The sequence below is a fragment of the Phyllostomus hastatus genome, unplaced genomic scaffold (assembly GCF_019186645.2).
Source record: "Phyllostomus hastatus isolate PE091 unplaced genomic scaffold, TTU_PhHast_1.1 phas_contig_98, whole genome shotgun sequence".
Lineage (NCBI taxonomy): Eukaryota > Metazoa > Chordata > Mammalia > Chiroptera > Phyllostomidae > Phyllostomus > Phyllostomus hastatus.
Window position 1 is genome coordinate 3,125,429 of NW_025333999.1, and position 21,428 is coordinate 3,146,856.

General features: G+C 53.7%; 1 protein-coding gene across 1 annotated transcript; it reads right to left on the minus strand.

Annotated features, from left to right (window-relative positions):
- Nucleotides 1-344: 344 nt before the first annotated feature.
- ZSWIM4 (zinc finger SWIM-type containing 4) lies at nt 345-18,056 on the minus strand. The gene is made up of 14 exons (XM_045853368.1): nt 17,609-18,056; nt 15,400-15,601; nt 13,514-13,870; nt 11,820-11,968; nt 11,570-11,720; nt 10,143-10,310; nt 9,219-9,572; nt 8,451-8,588; nt 7,896-8,150; nt 7,128-7,263; nt 5,720-5,874; nt 4,335-4,498; nt 2,755-2,836; nt 345-2,332 (listed from the first exon to the last, which is right to left on the minus strand). The coding sequence occupies exons 1-14, from the start codon at nt 17,759-17,761 to the stop codon at nt 1,473-1,475; spliced, it is 3,324 nt and encodes a 1,107-aa protein (XP_045709324.1). The 5' UTR covers nt 17,762-18,056; the 3' UTR covers nt 345-1,472.
- Between the last annotated feature and the right edge of the window lie 3,372 nt (nt 18,057-21,428).

Below are 21,428 nucleotides of genomic sequence, written 5' to 3' on the forward strand. Positions count from 1 at the left end.
GGTGGGCCGTGAGTGGCTCCAGCAAGGCACCAAGTCAGACTTCGTTTCTTCCTAAAATGGGTGGCCTCTCCTTAAACTTTGGAACCCCAGTCCTGTCTTCTGTAAAATGGAAAGGTTTCTATCGACTCCTTAGGGCTGTTATGACAGGTGTAAAGCACTCAGCCCAGGGCTTGCTCATGGTGACTTTCCCACCCTGCCTGTCATTATTGACCCTATTACACTGGATGAAACCAGCAGTCATGGCCAGTCTGCCCCTCGGTGGAAGCTGTGCCCACAGACAAGGCTGGAGATTTTCTATGGAGGGCCCCTGTTTGGGGGTGGGGGTGCAAGCCTCAGTCTCAAAATAAAGAAGAAAAAGCTGTGTTCAATCTTTTAAAAAACAAAAAGGAAATACATTATACAGTTCAATAAATAGGAAAAAAAGTTATAAAATGATGTAATCTTTTGTCCTTAATTACAAGAGGGAGAAAGATGGGGATGGGTGGGGAAACCAAAAAGATAGCAGCTGGGACTTAAGAGACACAAATAGAAAGGCTAAAAGGAGAGAAATATGCAAAGGGAGAGTAAGGTGAAGGGGTAGAGGAGGGAGACAAAGGACAAGGGGGGAGACAGAGAGCCAGAAAATGCCCAGATGCCAGCCTTTCTTTCCAAATATGGGATAGGGGGTGGTCCGTGGCTCGCCTGCACTTGTCTCCAGGTTTGGAAGACACCAGGTTTGGAGGGCAGTATGAGCGTGGCTCAGTTCCTGAGTTGTATGTCCAGTGACTAGCCAGTGGGAGGAAGAGACAGCAATCACCGCGCCCCCCCGCCCCAGGCCACCCTGGTACCCTGGTATCCACAGGAATAGGAGTCCTGGCCAGATGGGGGTTGAGGTATGTGGCTGAGGCCTGAGGCCTCTTTAAATCCTTCAGTGGGGGTGAGCCATTGGTTCTGGCTGGACAGCCTGGAGGGGGCCCCTGAGGCAGTGAGGAAAGAGTACAAAAGATTTGGATGCCCTAACCAAGTTCCCCCGGCTACCCAGAGTGGGACGTGGGGAGGGCCTGCTACATTGACTTTGAGACCGGTTTCTGGACTGTTCTGCCTCCCAGCTCCCCTGGAGCCCAAGCCAGGCCTGCGAGTGGGGAGGGGAGGTTGCCTATTGCTTTTGGGGTGCCCAAGGTGGGGTCATACCAGCTACCCAAGGACACACCCCCTTCTAGGCCTCTGGGTGGTGGTATGGCTTCTGATCCTTGAGTCTCGCACACTCGCTTACACACTCCTAGGCACGCATGTGGCAGGATGCCATAGCTCCTCATTCCCACGTCTAGCCAGGCTTGGGGGATGGCAGACAAGACCACCTAGCTCCACCTGGAATCCTCCCCTGACTTAACAGTAAGATGCCATAGTACCTCCAGTCCAGACCCCTGATGGAGAGTGGGTGCCACAGAGGCAGGAGCAAAGGGAGACCCTGCCTACCACCTGTTGGGTACCCCTCAGCCAAAGCGCTCCCGCACCAACAGCATAAGCTTCTTCTTGCCCTTGTAAGTCTGTTTGAGGTTCTCCAAGAACTGGGAGAACTGAAGATGCCCGTCCGGCGCCAGCAGAAAGGTCTCTCGGGCCTTGCCCAGGAACTCGATGAAGTCGCCATAGTGCCGTGGGCTGATGTGCGTGAGGCGGGAGTGGCTGGTGTTGATGTAGGCTGCCACCGCAGCATCCAGGAGCTGGCAGAGTGGTGCCCGGTCAGCGCCCAGTGGCTTGGCTGCTCGGCGGGCTCCCAAGGGACCCAGGCCGGGTGCTGAGAGGGTCCAGCGACGCAAGATGTCAGAGAGCATGGGGGCACAGTGGATACTCCGGATGATAAGTGGGACAATGGCTGAAAGCTCATGCCGGCCCAAGGAGTGGCTGAGGGAGCAGGCCCAGAGGACGTCATTGACAGCAGGGTGGCTGTCCTGGTTAAAGGCGATGCTTAGCTGTGCCAGGGCCAACGTGGCCAGCTTGTAGGCCCGCAATGGCAGGCCTCGGTGCTCCATGTAGCGGGCTATGGTAAAGAGGTGAGCATGGCCCAGGCCACTGGCAGCTGCGTCCAGCACAATTTGGTAGGCTGCCTCAAAGGCCGCGTGGTTCTTCTCACACAGGGTGAGAGCAGGCAGGGCGCAGTTCTGTGGGTCTTTCATGGCACACTGCAAGGCCAGGGTGCGGGCACATGCCCAGAGCTCCTCCCGTTGTGGTGCCTCCAGCTGCAGCCGCAACAGAGTGGCATGGGTGGTGCCTGTCACTGCCACAATGGTGGCTGCCTCCACTGGTGTGAATAAGGAATACCAATTTTGCATGATGTTCATTAGGGCTTGCAGACCTGGGGAAGGTGAGAGGGCAAAGCTAGTCAGGAAGCCGGGCAGGCACATGAATGTATGTCCATGGGCTTACCCCAGTGCCTCCATCCCCAGCAGCCAGGCCTGGGGACACATACTCTTCGACTCTGCCCCCTGCTGCACTCTTCCAAGGAGCAGTGGGAAACAGGACTGGGTGGGAACTGCATATGTGTATGGGGGCTAAACTTTGCTGCCACTGGCCCTCTCCAAGCCACTGAGCCTGGCCAGCCTCCAGCTTTTGTCCAGCACAGTCCCTATGCCCAACATTCCCTCCTGGCTAAGCCCTGAACAGAGGCCACATCAAGAGAGTCTCTCCATCTCTCCATGGAACCAGGCGGGCACATCTCTCTTGTGCCCGCCTGGTTCTATGGAGAGATGGGTGGCAAGTGCCCTTAGGGAATCTCACCAATCTCCGTGGCACAGCTGACCAGCCAGCGCACCATCTCCCTCCGCCGCCAGGTCATGGTGCTCAGAGTCATCCGCATCACCTGCAGGGTGGGAGGGGGGACAGAAGGGGGTCACCCAAAACCTTGGGCTGTCTGAAGGAGGGAGGTTGGGATCCTTAGGGGCCCGGGGAGATTTAGAAGTTAGGGGCTGAGTCCGTGAGCCATACACTCTGGGCAAATGGCTTCACCTTTTTGGGCCTCATTTTCCTCATCCGTAAAATGGGGATAAAAATTTTATCTACATCATAGCTTGTGAGAATTAAACAACTATGTAGTAAAGTTCTTTGCACGGTGCCTGTTGCCTCAAAATACTCGGTTAACATCAGCCATTACTTTTACTGCTATTGTTGGTGTTATTCTTCTAAATTATTTTTTCCTTATTTTTTTGTTCTTTAAAAAAATATTTTTCTTGTTTTTTATTTTTTGGTTGATGTTATCCTGAGGTCTCATGCATCTTACTCTGGACAACCAGCCAACTCGTCTCTTCTCTCCAGCAAGTTCCATGCTTCATGTCCCCTGATTCTCCTCCTGGTCCCTAGTAGAGCCCCACAAGCCCCATCTTCTTTAGCTCCCGCCCCCAATAAGCACCTTACTTGCTTGCTTCTCCCCTCAGGCCCCATTCTCAGTCCTATCTGGTAGACCCTGCCTTCTTAGGAGCTATCTGGAAGCTCCTAAGTAGAGGGTATCCTCTCTGAAGCTCTGCCCTTGTCCTACCCACCTCCACGCCCCCCTAATGGCTCCAGCCCCCACAGTAAATTGTTTTTGGCTAATTCTGCCTGAGGGCCCGTTGTTGCTAATTCTGCCTGGAAAGGTCTCACACCACCCTTACAAGCCTGCCCCAAGCCATTCCTTATTCTCTTATTTTACTAGGCCATTCCCCCACCCCTCCCTGCTCTGAGGCCCCACCCCACTCTACATCACACACCCCGCAGTTGGCTCCTCACTTACAGGATGCACCCATGCATGCTGGCCTCTGCCTTGCCCTGGTGAGGAAGCCTGGCCCCTGGGGGTGGCTGGACCACTCACCCACAGGCCCCATGACTTTCAACCACAGACCTCACCCCCACAGACAGTTCCTCACCTGCAAAAGCATCCTCCAAACCCAGCCCCTCAATGGTCACCACTCCCTCCAGGCTGGGTTGCCTTAAAGGGCCCACTTCCAAGAACGATCCTTATAGGTAGGCTTTGTCATGGCTCAGTTTCAGCACCACCCACCATGGTCCTTAACGGTAAGTACATCAGCCCCAGGCCCCATCCCCAGAACCCCTGGGCTCTGCTCCCTCAGTGGCCCACCCTCTCACCAGCAGGCTCTTTGACTCTCCTCCTCATCCTCAACCACACCCACAGAGATAGATTCTCACCTTCAGACTCTGCTACTGAGTCCCTCACTCATAGGCCCACCCCAACTGATAACCTCAGTCCCCCACTTCCAGGACTCACAGACTCTGCCTTTCTGTGGTAGGGCCTCAAAGGTGCCACTCACATTCAGGCCCCACCCCCAGGAAGCATTCCCTGCCCCCATCCTCCTGGGGGCCCTCACCTGCAGGCCCAGCTCCAGGGCAATACCCAGCAGGGTGGTGTCTGGTGGCGCATTAGCTGGGGTGGCTGTCTTGCAGGCATCCTGTGCCAACTTGAAGAGCAGGGCTGGAGAGTGGATATTCTGCTGGATGGAGCCCAATACTGTGTGCAGCCACTTTGGGTCTCCTGGGGTGAAGGGGGCAGAGGCATGTGGCTGGAACACCAGGCAGTTCTCACAGGTTCCCTCCACACAGGCCTGAGCATGGAGGGTCATGCACCTGGCAGTAATTCTGTGAAGACCCACAACACTGTCTGCACTCCCACCCCCATTTCTCCTCTGCCCTCCTACACTTCCAGTGGGAGGAAGAAACTTCAGAACCTGCTGATGCCTAAAGGTCAAGAGCGTGGTTCAAATCCCTGCCTTGCTGTATGACTCTCCGTAAATCACTTTACCTCTCTGTGTCTTGGCTACCCCATCTGAGCAATGAGTAATACTAATGTAATGGTACCTACCTCAAGGGACCATTGAGAGGCCATACTAGTAAAGCCTTTAACATGGCAAAAGCTACACAAATGTTCGTTTTTTTATCACTATGTCATCATTGACCTAGATCGTACAATTCTTCATTACTCTGTTCCAGCCACACCAGCATTCTCTGTTCTTCAAACTCATTAGGCACAGTCTAGCCTTAGGTCCTCTGCACTGGCTCTTTCCTCTGCCTGGAACATTCTTCTCAGATGCTATGGACTGAACTGTGTGCCCCCAAATCCACATGTTAGAACCCTAACTCCCAGCATGATGGTGTTTGGATTGATTTGGGAGGCAATCAAGTTTAGAGAGGGTGAGGCCCCCTGATGGGATTAATGCCCTTAAGAGGAAAGGCCAAAGCTCTTTCTCCGCCCTGTGAACACACTGGGTGGCTGTCTGCCAGGAGAGAGTCCTCACCAGGAACTGACCACGCTGAAACCCTTGGACTTCCGGCCTCCAGAACTGAGAAAATATATTTCTGTTGTGTAAGCCATCCCAGTCTGTGGTACTTTGTGATGGCAGCCTGAGCTAGGACACCAGCTGTTGGCATGACTCTGCATATTCATGTCTTGGCTTAAATGTCAACCTGCTTTATCTTCCTCTGTTGTACTTGTTACTGTTACTGAGTTAATCATCCTCTTTACCTTCTTTATTGTCTGTCTACCCCCCATGAGAATGAAACACCACAGGGCATAGGATTTGGGACACTTTTGTTTACTATGGCATCCTTAGCACCTGCCACAGTGCCCAGCCCATCTAGATAAGTGCTCCAGGAGAACTGGTGGAATGTGTTAAAAGGACAAAACAAGGGGGAAAGAAACAAAGGAAAAGAGGAAGGAGAGACACGGGGTGGGGGGGTGAGGGTGGCGTCCTCTCACCCTTGGCAGCAGTCAGCATGGCGGAGGCCAGCTCGCACTGGCGGGTCTCCAGGTGGCCCAGGATGAACCAGCGGGGGAAGCGGTTACTCATGACGGAGTCCAGCGGGCTGGGGTGAGGCTCTCCAGCCGTAAGTGCTGTCTCTAGTACAGGCAGCCTGGGATGAAGAAGCAAGCCCTCTGTGAGCAAAGGATTGAGTCTCCATCCTTTCTAGGGGAGAGAGGCCCCCTGCCTCAGCTGGAGCCTCCCCTCCCGGGCAGCACAGCCTGAACACCTGTTACAATGGAAGACGTGTGTGCAAGATGGTATCGCAGTGTTGTTTATGTCCACCACTGGGGGCTGATTAAACAATTCTTTATTTATGTACCGAAGGCCATGTGGCTGATAGAGGTGACAGGATTATTTGTGTCCTGAGGCCTTAAAAAATTCTGCTTCTGCCCTCGCTGGCGTAGCTCAGTGGATTGAGCTCGGGCTGTGAACCAAAGCACTGAGGGTCCGATTCGCAGTCAGGGCACATGCCTGGGTTGCAGCCCATGGCCTCCCGCAACCACACATTGATGATTCTCTCTCTCTCTCTCTTTCTCCCTCCCTTCCTTCTCTAAAAATAAATAACAATCTTTAAAAAAAAATTTAAAAAAATTCTGCTCCCGTGATCTGTTGGTGCATGTATGAGAGGATGAGAAGGTAGCTCATTGTTAAATTGATTTCTTTCAACATAATGTCAATGTCTATCAGTTCCAGGTTGTTCCTTCTTCCTTTTTACAAAATTTTTTATTTATTTATTTTTTGGAGAGAGGAAGGAAAGAGAAACATCAGTTTATTATTCCACTTATTTATGTATTCACTGGTTGATTCTTGTATGTGCCCCGACGAGGGATCAAACCCACAGCCTTGGAGTATCAGGATGACACTCTAAGCAAGTGAGCTACCCAGCCAGAACCAGATGCATCTTTTATGGTGTGTCCCTACAGTGGTTCACATGCTGCATGATACAACCAAGTCTTTAAGATACAATGCTCAGTGGAAACAAGGGGAAAAGAGTAGGTACGGAATATATCACTGGTGTAAATGAAGGACAACTTCAATTTCCAGATTATGGGTTTACAGAAATCTTGACTCTTGATTAGAAAGTGGGAACACTGCTTGCCTCCAGAGAGATTTAGGTATGTTGGAACACGGTGGCCTAGAAAAGTACTCTTGATTTCTGTGCCATGTGATTGTCTCTCAAATTCAAGATATTATACACTTATGTTTAATAGTCAAGAGCACAGGGCAGCCTGGATGCCAGCATGAGGGAGACTGAAATAATGAGTGTGTTCAGGCCCGAGGATGGGACTTTGAGTGCACCTCCCGTTCCCCAACCCTGCCTGGACCTCTGCACAAAGTCCCTAGCCACCTGCCTGTCCTTACCTCATGGCTCGCAGTGCAAGGCGGTAGGCCAGGTTCGGGTCATGGGGTAGCAGTGCGGTGAACAGGTAGCGAGCACAGGTATGCATTGGCACACTCTCCCGGAACAGCACCTCTCCGAAGCCACTGAAGGGACCCCCTGCAGAGGCAGCCTGAGCTCAGCTCCCAGGTGTGAGCTCACATCTGCATATCTCCCCAGACTGAGTAGGGGATGAGCAGATCCCAGGATACAGTGGCTGGAACTAGGGGCTGGAGAGGTCCTGGGGCCATGGGGGCACAGGGAGGAGACAGAAAAAGCCCTGGAAAATCCGAAAAGATGAAACCCTGGGCAACCCTGGGCAAGGAGGCAGGACTCGTATGTAGCTTGAGGACAGACGGTGAGGTGCAGCTGCACCTGAGCAGGGGCAGGGACAAGCTAGAGCCTCATTGCACTGGGGGGAGGGGGGACAGAGTCTTATAAGGCAGGACCACAGGCAGAGCCACTTCAAGTCCAGAGGGGCATCAGCAACTAGGTTCATTGGCTCCAAGGTGGGCAGTGGGCGGGGCCTCACCAATCCCAGCAGTTATTGGCTGCCAGAACTGCTAGGGGGCGAGACCAAGGACTGGATCTCACCTTTTAGGAAATGCTAAGGACCAGAAGACTGGATTAGGGGTGTAGCCTTCCCATCCAACTGGCAACCTGACCTGCTCAGGCAGGGTTAGGACCCTAACTTTGGGAATGGCCAGGCCTAGGGGTGGTGGGAACAGCCAGGCCTAGGGGCGGGGCCTCACCATCCAGAAGTAGCCCAGACTGCTTGCGCAGCACTTGAACCAGCCGCTCGTCCAGCTCCACCTCCTCTAGCAGAGCCAACAGTTGCTCCTCATTGCGCACCACCTTGTCCTGGGCATACAGACCCTCGGGCAGGGCCCGCTGCTGTCCCAAGCCCAGCAGTGCCACCTCCAGCGCCAGTGCCAAGTAGGACTCCCCAGAGCTCCCGGGCACCTGCACGTGCTGGTAGGCCACCTTCCGCTTCTCAGGACCTGAGTCTGTGGGAAACCGGCACCAAAGATGCTGGAGGTGGACCCCCTTTTCTGGGACCCTAATGGCCCTTGACCCCAGACGTGGAGACGGGGTGTGTGGTGTAGGAGGAGTCCAGCTGCTCCTACTACTGATCAGGGAGTGGGAGCCATCTTCAAGCAGCAGGTGGGCTCCTAGCACTGGGGGAAGGGGGGTGGGGAGGGCAAGGGTAAAGGTGTAATCTTACTTTCTAGGGGTACTGAGCCATGGGGTTTGGCCAAGGAGGTACGGATTGCCCCACCTCCTCCAGGGGTCCTCAGTGTAGGTACCTGGATAAAGGGCAAGGGTCTCTTCCTCCAGGCGACAGGCCTCCAGGAGTGCCCTGCATAGGCAGCCAATGGGGTCCAGGGGGTGGCCCACCCATCCTTCCGTGTTGGTGATGCAGGTGGAGCCTTTCTGTAGCAGCTCTGCAGGCCAGAAGTGGGGCTCAACACCAGCCCATCCTCCTAAGCCCCTGAGGGGACTTCCTCTCCCTGATCCTCTCCCTGAGCCTAGCCTCCCAGTGCCTGCCCACCATCTGCCCACCTGGGGTCATCTCTGCCCCTTGAGCTTTGCAGCAGCTCTCACCTTTACAGTCCCCTGGCTCCTATCCCATAGCCACTTCTAGGCCTGACAGGACACTGGGTGGGAACTGGGTGCTTTCTAAAACCTCCAACCAGTGTCATTCCCTCCTCATAACCCATAATGGCACCCTCCTCTCTCAAGCCCAACCAGCAGCTTCTGGGTGTCCTCTTGGGGACTGACCCCCATCTCCCCGCACTGAGGCTGTAGGCTGCTGGGCTTACTCTGCTTCTCAAGTTCAAGTCCTTGAACTCAAGCAGCAGCTCCCCTGACTTTCAGTCCTGCAGCCTTTGTAGTGGTTTTGTGAGCCCTCAACTCCCTGTATTAAATTCCTTTATGCTCAACACACCTTGGTTTTCCTGGTGGGGCCCACAGACCCCTTGGATTTCCAGAGACCCCAGAGGTTGCCACAGCCCGCATTAGTCGGCATCTGTGCCGGAAGCCTCCCAGGACCTGGTGATAATATTGGTACCCACCTTTTTTCTGCTGCTTGTAGCTCTCAAGCTGATGCCGCCGCTGTAGCCGGAGTGTGTTGACTATGGCTCCTGCCAGCCGCAGGGCCTGGCGGGGGTATCCATGGGCACGCAGTGTGTCCACACGGGCGCAAGCGGTGGGGAATGGCTCCCCCAGCCAGAGGGGGCGGCCCTGGGGGTCAAAGGTTGGCTTGTCGCTGCCCATGTGGCCTGTGAGGCTGGGACCATAGCAGTCGCTGGCCAGGATCCTCTGCAGGTGGGTGTCACTCCATTGCAGTGACCCAGCCTGCAGGGCGCGGCCAAACACGGTGTGGCGGGAACCTGCAGCCACCACCACCTCCTCCTCCTCCTCTGGGCCTGTGGGAGAGGAGTCCAACATGGCCTAGCAGCCGGGCCTCGGCCAGTGTCCTGCACTGAGCACCAGCTTAGGGCTAGCCTCTGGGTGCATCGACGGACCTGCATCATCTCAAACCCTTACAGCAGCCTTTCAAACGCGCACGTGTGAACGTGTGCCTGAGTGTTGGACACGGAGGCTGAACAACTGTCTCTCTGTCCATCTTTCTCCCCCCCACATTCCATTCCCCTTTTTTTCTTCATCTCTCTCCCCATCCACCCTTATTCTCTCTCTCTTGCTGTCTCTTCCCTTCTATTTCTGCCTCTCTCGTCTCAATAGCTTTCTTTCCTTTTCCCTCTGTTCTCCCTACTTCTGCCTCCATTGCCGGGAGGAGGCTAAGTGGGAGACCAGCCCGGAACTACAGGGTTCTTAAGCATTTCACTTCACTGTCCCTTGGGCTGCCCACTTTCCTGCCTGGGCACTCACTCCCTCCTGGTGAGGACAGGCAGCAGCTGGGGCCCCTCTCCTCTCCCCCAGAGCCCTGTGATGAGGAGGAAATGGTTTTGGGGTAATGGCAGGGACCCCTTTCCTACCTGGGCTGAGGGCCGTGGTGGGCTGCAGGCTTGGTCCATTGAAAGCGTAGTTGCCTTCTTCCAGTGGGCACACATCCAGCTTGTCCCACTTGCCGAGCAGCTGGAGCCAGCTGGCCCGTTCCTCTGGTTTACAGTGGGGGCTCAGGACTACACAGACCCACAGGGCCCCTGGGGAGGGAAGACAGTGAATGTGGCCATGGGGAGGTTCAACATTCATGCCAACAGCAGCAGCACACATTTATGAAGCGCCTACACCCTCACCTCTGGCCTCTGAGGTTGCTACTAATGTCTCTTCACTTCACAGGTAAGAAAACTGAGGCACAGAGAGGCAAAGTCACTGTCTCAAGGTTACACAGGTTAGAAGTTGAAAGAAGGATTCAAACCCAGGCCTCTAGGCTCCTTTCACCGTTTCTCCCCCCTACAGTGTCTATCACCATTTATCACACAACTGCCCCCAGAGAAAATCCAGCCTGCCACCTGTTTTTCAACAGCCTACGAGATGAGATTTGTTCTCACATTTTTCCCTTTTTTTAAAATAGATTTTGTTTATTTATTTTTAGAGAGGGAAGGGAGGGAGATGGAGAGAGAGAGAGAGAAACATCAATGTGTGGTTGCTAGGGGTCATGGCCTGCAACCCAGGCATGTACCCTGACTGAAAATCAAACCTGTGACACTTTGGTTCGCAGCCCACGCTCAATCCACTGAGCTATGCCAGCCAGGGCCTGTTCTCACATTTTTAAATGGTGGGTGGGAAAAATCAAAAGAATATTTTATGACTTGTGAAAATTGTGACATTTGAATAAATAAGTAGTGCCTGTAAATACAATTTTATGGGAATTCTGCCACATCCATTCAGTTACATGTATTTATGGCTGCTTTTCTACTGCAAGTCAAAACAGAGGAGTCACGCCCTGGCTGGTGTGGCTCAGTGGACTGAGCGCTGGCTGGTGAACTGAAGGGTCACCGGTTCGATTCCTGGTCAGGGCACATGCCTGGGTTTCAGGCCAGGTCCCTGATTGGGAAGTGTGTGAGAGGCAGCCAATCGATGTTCCTCTCCCTCTCTTTCTCCCTCCCTCTTTTTCTCCCTCCCTTCCCCCTCTTTAAAAATAAATAAACCTAAAACAAACAAACAAAAAACCTGAGGAGTTGTGACAGAGACCAAACTATTAACTATCTGGTCCTTATGGAAAAGGGGTATTGACCCCTGCTCCATTTTCTCATCTGTCTTCCCTACCAGGTGTCAGCTTCCTGAGGGCAGGTAGTTAACATTTCCTGCTGTAACTCTAGCAATCAGTACAGTGAGTGCCTCGTACATTGGAGGTGCTAGTGAGTGGAGGAAGGACTCGGGCTGGACCCCAATTCTCAGGGCAGGGCAAGACCTAATGCCAAAGCCCTGGTGCCTGCCCCTCTCCAGGTCTGGGCCTTACCCAGCTCGTCCCACAGCTGCCGGCACTTGTCTGTCATGCCAGCTCCCTGCTGCCGCCACAGGGCCAGGCGCGGGTCCTGCAGAAACTGCTCAGTCATTAGGATCAGCATGCGTGCCCCGTTGGAGTCCCGCATTCGCAGCATCTCCCGCACCTGCAAGGGGACAGGTTGGTGAGGAAGGGGCGGGGCCCTGACACCAGTGTCTTCCAGCCCCACTGCAGCCCCGCTTTGCACACTGTGCCCACGCAGCACCTTGCAGAACATGGAGCGCAGCTGCTGGCTGGCGCCGTAGTAGCCACCGTTGGAAAGCAGCTGCTTCACCTGCTCTTGGATCTGCTCCTCATCTAGGTGCCAGCAGTTGGCGTCCTCAATGCCTGCACCCGCCGTGGGGTCGGGGGCACCTGCCGGATGAGAAGGGAAGCTGAGGCTGGGTTGGGGCGAGAGGGCCTCTGCACCTGCCATCGTTCAGCCCTCCAAACCACCCAACCCAACCCAAAATTCCATTTGCCGTCCGTCCATCCATCCATCCATCCCACCCACAATGTCATTAGCTCATTTATTCATTTATTTATTCATTCATCTTATCTGAAACACCACCCACAATCTGCCCACCCTTCCATTCATCCATCTCACCCAAAATGCTACCTACCTATTTATCCATCCATGTATCCATCTTACCCAAAATACCACTTACCCATTCCCCCTATCCATTCATCCATTTGGGTGGGATGACGATCGATCCTGCCTGAAACATCACCTACCCTTCTACTCATCCACTCATCCATCCAAAACATCATCCACTCATCCATCCAAACCACTCACCTGTCTCTACACCCCCTCACGCCACGCCACGCATCTATCCATCCATACAGCCATAACCTTTAGCACACCTACCGACCCTGTCAGTCCCGCATCTTCCCCACCCATGACTTCTACTTGCTTACCTTTCTATGCCCAGCTCATTCATTGGTGCACACATCCAGCTGCTTACCCCTATTTGTCTTTCCAACTGTTCAACCATTCAGTGAACCCCAATTTTATATCTATCCTTCTCTTATCAACCCATCCATTCGTAAGTATCTCCCCAAACGTCCACACCCCATTAGTCCATCCACCTCTCCTACACCCACTTGATCCATCCACCGTGTAAGCCCACACGTATGAACACTCCATGTACCCATTAACTCACCCCCACTGCAGACACCCACTGGTCCTTCCAGTTGTCCACCAACCTCACCTGTCCACCACCATCAGTGTACCTCAACCCCCTCAAAGACCATCCCACCCAACACAGCCCCCAGTTATCACCAACCAATTCCCCATTCGCCTACTGTCTCAATTAACATTCACCCACTTACCCACCCCACCTGCTTTTCCACACTGTCTGTTCACCCCAACTCTTCGTCATGAATACCTTCTGCATCCACCCACCCCTACCCTCAATTATCCATCCACATCTCCACCTACTTATCATCCATCTGTCTACCCTTCAGCCTGCTCCATCCTCCCCACCATTATAATGGACAACACAGCCCTTCGAGGCTCCAAATGCTCCTAGAGCTCACTCATAACACCCCCTGGTCTATCTCCCACCAGCACTCCACACCTGACACCCACATACCCTCATGTCCTTCACCCACCCACATCCAGGCCTGTTTCTGTGATCTTGGGACATCCCCACCCTGGGCTCTGACCTCCCGTTTGTTCCCTCAACTCTCAATCTCCCCATTGGCTGCTTTCCCCCATTAATCTGACCAGGACCACATCAAATCCTGAATCTGCCGCCTAGTAGGTATATGGCCTTGACCTCAGGCAACAGTACTCCCCCTACCCCTGCTCATGGATTAAGGGGACCTGAGGATTCTGTGATGAATTCCTGTCACATGGCAAGTGAGATGGCTGTGGGCCGAGGCCTCCTCCGCCAGCAGACCCCGAGGTGCCCTTACCGTGCACCAGGTTGATCTCAGAGCCCAGCAGGAGGATCTCGTCGGCCAAACGCTGGGCAGTGGGCAGCACCTCGGTGTGGTGGGCACTGATGAGATACTGTACGAACTTCTGCAGCTGGTCTCGGTTCATCTGGGAGAGCGTTTCAGAGATGGGCAGTCTCAGCTCCACCTGACGGGCATGCCGGATTCGGTACAGTGACAGGGCCACCACGTGGGCACAGTAGAAGAGGTCGCGATTGTCACAGCCACAGCTCACGGACGTGATCTTACAGCGGTCAAAGCTGATGGAGACGTGGTAGAGGCGCTCAGGCTCCCCAGGGCCCCCGGGTTCCCGGATGTTACCGCTCAGGTGGAACCCTAAAACAAAAACCAAACTATCACCACGTGCCACCCCAGGGATGGGGGTGCTGATCCACAGCACACAGCAAGACTGGGTACAAATGCCAGCTGAGTAACCTAGAGCAAGTCACTTAACCTCTCAGTGCCTGTTTCTTCATCTGTCAAATGAGTATAAACAGTAACATCCTCCTCCATATATTATAAATATATGGTTTAAATGACTTAATAGTTGGCAATGGGGTTAGAACACTGTTGCCAAACAGTAACTCCTAAATAAATGCAAGTATAAAGATTACTATAGCGATGATACTGGAGATGGTTTTCTCAGTCCTTGGGTTACTATGGATATGGCCCGGGGTCCAGATGTGCTATAACTTTCTGGGAAGATGTCAAAGGCCGCCATGGCTGGGTAGCTCAGTTGGTTAGAGTGCCGTCCTGATACGCCAAGGTTATGGATTTGATCTCCAGTCAGGGCACATACAAAAATCAACCAATGAATGCATAAATAAGTGGAACAACAAATTGATGTTTATCTCTCCCTCCTCCCCTTCCTCTCTCTAAAATCAACACATGAAAAAAATTTTTAAAGTTTACCTATACATAAAAAGATGCCAAAGGCCTGTGACACTTGGGGGTGAGGGGCTGCTGTGGCAGACCAGGTCACCTCATCACCCCTGCCCCTCCCTGGACCCCGGGGAGCAGATGCCAGGCTCATCAGACTGGTTGGGCAGCTCAGGCCCCAGCCGGCCCTGGCTGCGTCATGCACGGAGACGGTAGCTTCCTCATACCGGCTGGATGTGGCCGAGCCTGCAGCCAGCTGGGCCATGTCCAGGCAAGGGGGCCCCCAGGCTGACAGGGTTCAGGGAGGGTCATCTTGGCCAAACCCCTGCCTCTAGCTGGGAGACATGACCTGCCCCCATGGAGAGGTGGTGTTCCAGGGCTCACCTGTTTTCTGGCTCAACCTCTATTGGTTCCCTTCTGAGCCCCCATGCCTGAAGTCTAGAATCATCTTTTACTTTTAGCTCTAAACTGTACCCCTCCTCTCCCCTCCCCTGAACCCCACTACTTGAGGTACAAGACTACCACTCACAGCTGACCCTAAACGTCTACCCTAGACTCCCACCTAAGCCTTGTTGCTTTAGGTCTAATCCCAACCTCCACCTAAGTCTGTCTGAGGTCTGATATCATTCTTGCCTCTGGCTCAGTCCCAGTGCACTGGGTCTCTCCATTCAAGGTATGGAACTTCCTCTCACTTCCATTTTACAAATTCTTCTCCATGCTGCCTCAGTCCTGCCCTCCTCCCACTCACTACCTCTTCCTCACCCTCCAACTAAGCTGTCTGAACTGGTACAACATCCTTCCCCCTCACCTCACCTCTCATCTGAGCCTGCTGCCCGAGGTCTAGGCAGATTCCTACTCTGTAGTTCACGATATCTCGTCAAACCTTCCTCAGAGACCTGGAACCTCCCCCTGGCCCAGGCTTCCCTCCAATTCTTCCTCCTTCAAGCCTTCTGTGGGTCTCCCAGCCTCCCTGGCAGGGGACTCACCGACTTGGAGCACGCGGTCTACGGCCCCACTCTGCAGCAGGTGCAGCCCTCGGGTGAAGGGCACCCGGGCATCGTGCTCGCCCTCCGGGGGCTGGTAGCCCAGTGATGAGTACATACATATTTCCCGTTCGCTGCGTGGAAACGACCAGAAGACAATGCGCTTTTGGACCGGCTCTGGCACCCGGGAGAACCGCTCCTCGACCTGAAGGAAGGGCGGGTGGGTTAGAATCCCTAGCTTGAGTCCTGGCTTTGCCCACTTACAAGCTGTAGGACCATGGGCAAATCACTATGCCTCTCTGAGCCTCAGTTTTCTCAAGAGTGATGAGGATGATAGCAGTACTCGCTACCTGCGTATCATGAGGATTAAATATGCATTAATCTACATGAATTGCTTGTAGTAACACTTGGCCCAGAGTTAAGTGTTTTAGAACTTTCTGCAGCTTTCCCCTTGGATGTCAGGTTCCAGGGTTGTCCTGCCTCCCAGGCTTTGAGGAGGAAAGAAAAAGGAAGATAAAAGTGATAAGAATAGTGACCAGGCCTGCATTTTCTCAGCCTATACTATGATAAATGCTTCATATATTCAATTTCCCTTAATTTTCACAGCAAAATCCCAATGACACTAATCACATTCTACAGCCTGGAGAATTTTAGGCTCAGAAGTGGCAGGAATTCACTTGTTCAGGGTCCCAGAGCTGGTGAGCTCCAACTCTCTTCACAGACTGTTCCCAGCCTCCGAGGGCCCCCAGGAAGGGAGGGGTGTCCTAGCCACCCCTAAGGGCTCTGAGCAATGAACTGAGCTGGTTGAGCCTGCGTTCCAAGCGGGCTTGCTACTTGCTGGGTGACCTTGGGCAAGTTTCTCAACCTCTCTGTGCCCCAGTTTCCTCAGAGTGGGAAGGAAAACCACAACTCCCAAAGGGTTGCAGAAGATTCTGTGAGCTTCTATGGGGCAAGAATTTTCTAGTGCCTAGCCTGGCCAGGGCAGGTACATGGGAGTTACGGAGATATTTTTAGGATGATTCTGGGCATCTCACACATAGTGAAGGGGCAGGGACCCTCCAGAACCCCCAATTCTGGGTTTTAGCGGGAAGTGGGAGGGCCAGTGACTGACCCAGGCCTTGGGAACAGTTGGCAGATGACTAAGGAGGGATTTTCCAGGCCGTGAATCAGAGCCTTCTCCATCCACACTTGGCCCAGACCCGAGTCCCAGCAGGCTTCCTAACTCTGGAGAGGCCAGGCAAACAATGTCCCCCCACCCCCCACAAGCCGGGCAGAGCCTGTGGGAGCTCATAGGTTTGGTCAGGTCCCGGCCACATCTCCAGCTCCTAAGGTACCCACACTGAGGCTGGAAAAGGGGACATCCAGGTCTCCAGCCCTGGGGCATCAGGTCAGAAGGCTCAAAAGCCACAGAGGCAGGGTTCCAGGTATACCTGTTCAGGTGCCAGCCCAACACAGACCCCAACCCTGCTGCCCACTTCTGGAAGAACTGGGATGCATGGGGTGGAGCAGAGAGGAAGGTGGGGGCCTAGGGGAAGGAATCTGAAACTGGAGAAATCCCTACAGTCCATCAGGAGGGGCTGGACAGCCCCAGATGGGAGATGGTCCTAGAAGTACTGGTGGTGGGAGTGGGGGACAGGGCCTCAGGGAAGGGCATGGAGGAAAGTGGGACTCCCCATGGGGCATGTGTTCTGGAGGCTGAGGGAACATAAAGGGGTTTCTTAGGCTAAGATCTATAGAAATGGGGAATCCTCAACAGGGGATATAGAGCAGAGATCTGGAATAGGGGAGTGTGGGTCTCTAGGAGCTCTGCTCTGGGGTGACCCAAATGGTGGTAGCTTGTAGGAGGAGTTAGAGAGAGTGAGGATTGAATGGGGTACCCTAATGGGGGATGAGAGGGGTATCCAGTTGTGAGAGGACCATGGGGAGGAGACAAGGAAGTGTCAAGAGTTGGGATGTAGGGCGCTGGGGGCAGCTCTAGATCTTGTCGGCTGGAGGGCGGGGTTGCTGGGAAGGGATGAGGGTGGGTTCTGAGGCTTAAAGGAGTGCAATGGGAGGATAAGAGGGTGCCTCGGGGCAGGGTTAAGGATCTTTGAGAAGATTTCTCTCTGATGACGGCAGTTCGGAGGCTGGGGGATGGGCGGGGGGCGGGGATGAGAAGGCCTATCCGGTAAGAGGCTAGGGGTCCGTTCCTCCCCCTCTCCCATTCAGTCACCTGCTCGAAGGCCCAGCTCTCGGCTACTCTCTTGGCGCTGAGGTCCAGTAGCGCCTCGGGCCGTCCCCGTCCACGCTTGGCCCCGGCCCCGGCATCGCGCTCCTCCGGTTCCACCGGGCAACCCCGGCTCCGCTTGGCCGCGGGGGGGTCCATCCGTCTGGGGCCGGGGCGGGGCCTGTCGGAGGGGTTCGGTCCGATGCCCGCTCCACTTCGCTGGCTCCCGTGACGCCTACCCGCCTTCCCGTCCTTCCTTCACGCAGGGACGGCCCCGGACCCTTGCCGCTCCCACCCGGCCCCGAGCCGGGCCAGCCGGGTGTTGCGGCCCCTTTAAGACTCTTCACAACAATGAAGCTGCTTCGACCGCCGCTTTATCCTCCGCCTCGTACCTCCCCCGCCGCCCGTCCCTATTGGCCCCCCCCGTCGGCCTCCGAGGCCCTCCTTTGCCATTGGCGGCACTGCAAGACGGTCTTCAAGTTGTCGCTGCTCATTCGTTATATGCGTAGCCTGTCTTTTCGGAGAGGCCCAATAAGAACGTTCAGCGAGCGGCGCTGTCAATCAGTGGGCGCCGAAGCCAATCAGAGTGGGAGGACACCCCCCCGCCCCGCGGCTCAATCCTTATGCAGAGTTTCGGGGCGGGCCTTGGGTTCATTCACAACATTCCTCCCCCGCCCCCCTCGGGCTGGACAGGGCGTCCGGGGCAGCTGGAGCTGCGCCCACACACGGCTTTGTTTACTGAGGGTCGCTTCCGGGAGTGGCGAGGGGACAATCAACATGGCTCGGCCAGAGAGCGAGACAGAGCGGCGGGAACCCCAGCAGCAGCTCTGCCCCTCTTTCCTCTGGGTTGTGAGACTCGAGAAACTCTCAGCCTCTGTTGGCCCGGTCGTTTTGGTGCTTTCGGAGGTGGGGGTCACTGGCCCCTTGGTAGCCCTCTTAGGGGCTGCGGACCTCCTCTCTAGAAATAGAGCCCAATTCAAGCCCATCCTTGAGCCCCAAGGTAGGAAGTCCCAATCCGTTCTATGCCCTAAATATGTCACTGAGTCATGTGAAACTGCTGATTTTCGACCACTTATCACCTATTAAAACGGCAGTTTCGTAAGGTTCGATGTAATACATGTCAAGTATGACTACCTCTGGTTATTTGTTCTGACCCAGCTTTTCCAGGCCATATCTTTGGCCTGAGGATAGGTCACGGTCTTTATCCAATCTCGGGCCCCTTGTCCTCAAAAATGCTGTTTCCCTTCGCCACACCTGACTCCATTATCATTACATTTCTTTATGTCAGCAATTGTTTAATGTCTTTCTCTCCTCTACCGTGAGCCCCAAGAGGCTAATTGGTGCACCACTGTATCACATACAGCAGTCCATGTGTAACTCCTCAAGGGGACCACTCATGCTTTGCTGTCATTCTGTTGAAATGATCCACAGAACAGGAAAAATCCAAACTGCCCCCTAAGTGGTCTAATTGCTGCCCCTCTTCATATGGAAACACTGGCTTTTACCTTCCAGGAATTTCCAGTTTCACAGTGGCATTTCCTGGACAGTCCCCAACCCACAATTCAGTAAACTCCCTCTTACCTGCACTGTCCCATGTGGTCACTAGTGGCCATAAGTGGCCTTTGAATCCTTGAAATGGGGCTGGCAGGAATTGGGCTGTGCTGTAAAACACAGAGTGTGTTTTGAAGACTTAGCAGGTAAAACAAGGTAAAGTTTCTCATTAATTTTTTTATATTGATGAGATGTAGAAATGATATTTTAGATAAATTTGGGTTAAGTGAAATACATTATTAAAATTAACTCCACCTGTCTCATATTGTATAATTCTATGCCATTCCATTCCATTCCATGCTGTTCTGTTCCATTCTATGTGTATCAGGACATTTAAAATTACACGTGCAACTTGCATTGTAATTTCTGTTAGAAAGCTATGGTCTTGGGAAACCAGAGCCTGCCACAGTGACAACAGAAACAATAATAATAGTGGGCTGCTGTAGCTGTTCAGATATAGCACCATGTTTAAGCCTTCCAACAGAGCTGCAAATTGGGGATGGTGGTCTCCATTTCTCAGATGAAGAAACTGAGACTTGGAAAAGGGATGTCCTTGCCTGAGCTCACCCAGACTGGGAAGCCCTAGGCTTACTGGAGCATCCGTTTCTCGCAAAGGGTTTGAGAGAGAGACCCATGGGGAAGGAGTAGCTGAGGTGGGGGAGAAGCAGGGAGGAATTCCACAAATTATGTGTTTTAGGTGCTCCCCTTGCAAATAGGACTCAGGGTCTAGCTTTCCCTGGCTGCCCCTTCAGCATCTGGTATGTAACTGTGTCAGCTAAACCCTGTCCCTGAGGATGCTTCAGTGAGTGTCCCAAGATGCTGGATCAGAGAAGTCACTCCCTGCCAGTGGAAGAGAGGATGTTTAGAAGGAACTGAGAATCTCTTATCACAGGGTAAAGATGTTTTATTTTATTCTCTAACAACAGATAATACTGTCATCATCCCCATCTTCTGGATGAGAAAACTGAGGCACAGAGAGGCCAGGTGACTTTCCCAAGGTCAACAGCAGGAAAGGTAGGGCTTGGATTCAAGTCTGGTTGGGTGGGCTGGTCCTGTCACCTTGGCTGGGGGTCAAGTTCACAGAGTGTGGCATACACCAAGATTCTGTTCTGAGCCCCTGATTTTACAAAGGGGAATTAGGCCCAGAGAGGGTCAGAAAGTTGCTCACCCTGACCAGGTGGCTCAGTTGGTTAGAACATTGTCCCAATAAGCCAAGGTTGTGGGTTTGATTCCCCAGTCAGGGCACATACAAAAATCAAGCAGTGAATGCATAAGTAGAACAATAGATCAGTCTTTCTCTCTCAAGTCAATCAATTAAAAAAAAGTTGTTCAAGGCCACACAGTGATCCCAGGAGAATGTGTGAGGTCAAAGGCCCTTGGGAAGATGGGGGTGCCCCTAGGAGGAAGTCACTAAGCCTATTTCAAGTCTGCCCTCCTTCTAGAAACTTTTAGGAGAGAAATGGGGAGTGGGGTTTCCAACTACCCTCATGGCCCCGTTTCCCAATGCAGCCAGCAAGCTGGGGCATCAGAGGAAAAGCAGCCACTGTTATCCCACCGGCCAGCCGTGAGCTCACTGTCAAGGCATCCACAACTCCTGACCCCAAACCTACTTGTCCTCGAGACCCAAGGGAAATGGGGCAACCCTGGAGGCTCAGATGGAGGGGGAGCATGGCCCCCTGACTGTGGCCACCCCCACTCTAATCTTCTGAGGACCCCTCCCTCTGCCAGTCCCCTGTAGCACCCCCATCCCTGGTGACTCAGGCGGGAAACCAGAAGGGGCAGTTTCACTTCCTGGTCTCCACAGCCCCTCTGGCCTACCCAGCTGGCAAGATTTGCTTCTACATTCTTTTCTTTCTTTTGGAACACAAGTTTATGGCAAAGTGTCAGGTCCCTGCCAGGAAAAATGGGCATTCAGGCAGAGGGGGAAGTTAGAGGCAGGAGAGGACAAGGCTTGGGGAAGTATAATGGTGTCTGAAAAGCCACATGTAATCGGTGCCCTTGTCCCTTGGGGGAGAGGTCCAGAGAGACAGGCCTAGAGGAGGAACTTGGGCTACCTTCTGCCCCCGAGGACACAAGGGCAGCTCATAGTCACACCTGCAAGTCCCGTGGCCTAGAGGCTCCTGAGGATTCTCCTTTCGCAGGGAGGGGTGTTAGGATCCCGTTTAACAGGTGGAAAAACTCAAGCTTAGAGAGGTGAATGGACTTGAAAGTCACAGACAAGGAAGTGGCAGAAACTGACATAGAATGAAAGGCTTTTCCAAAGGCTGGGGCTCTT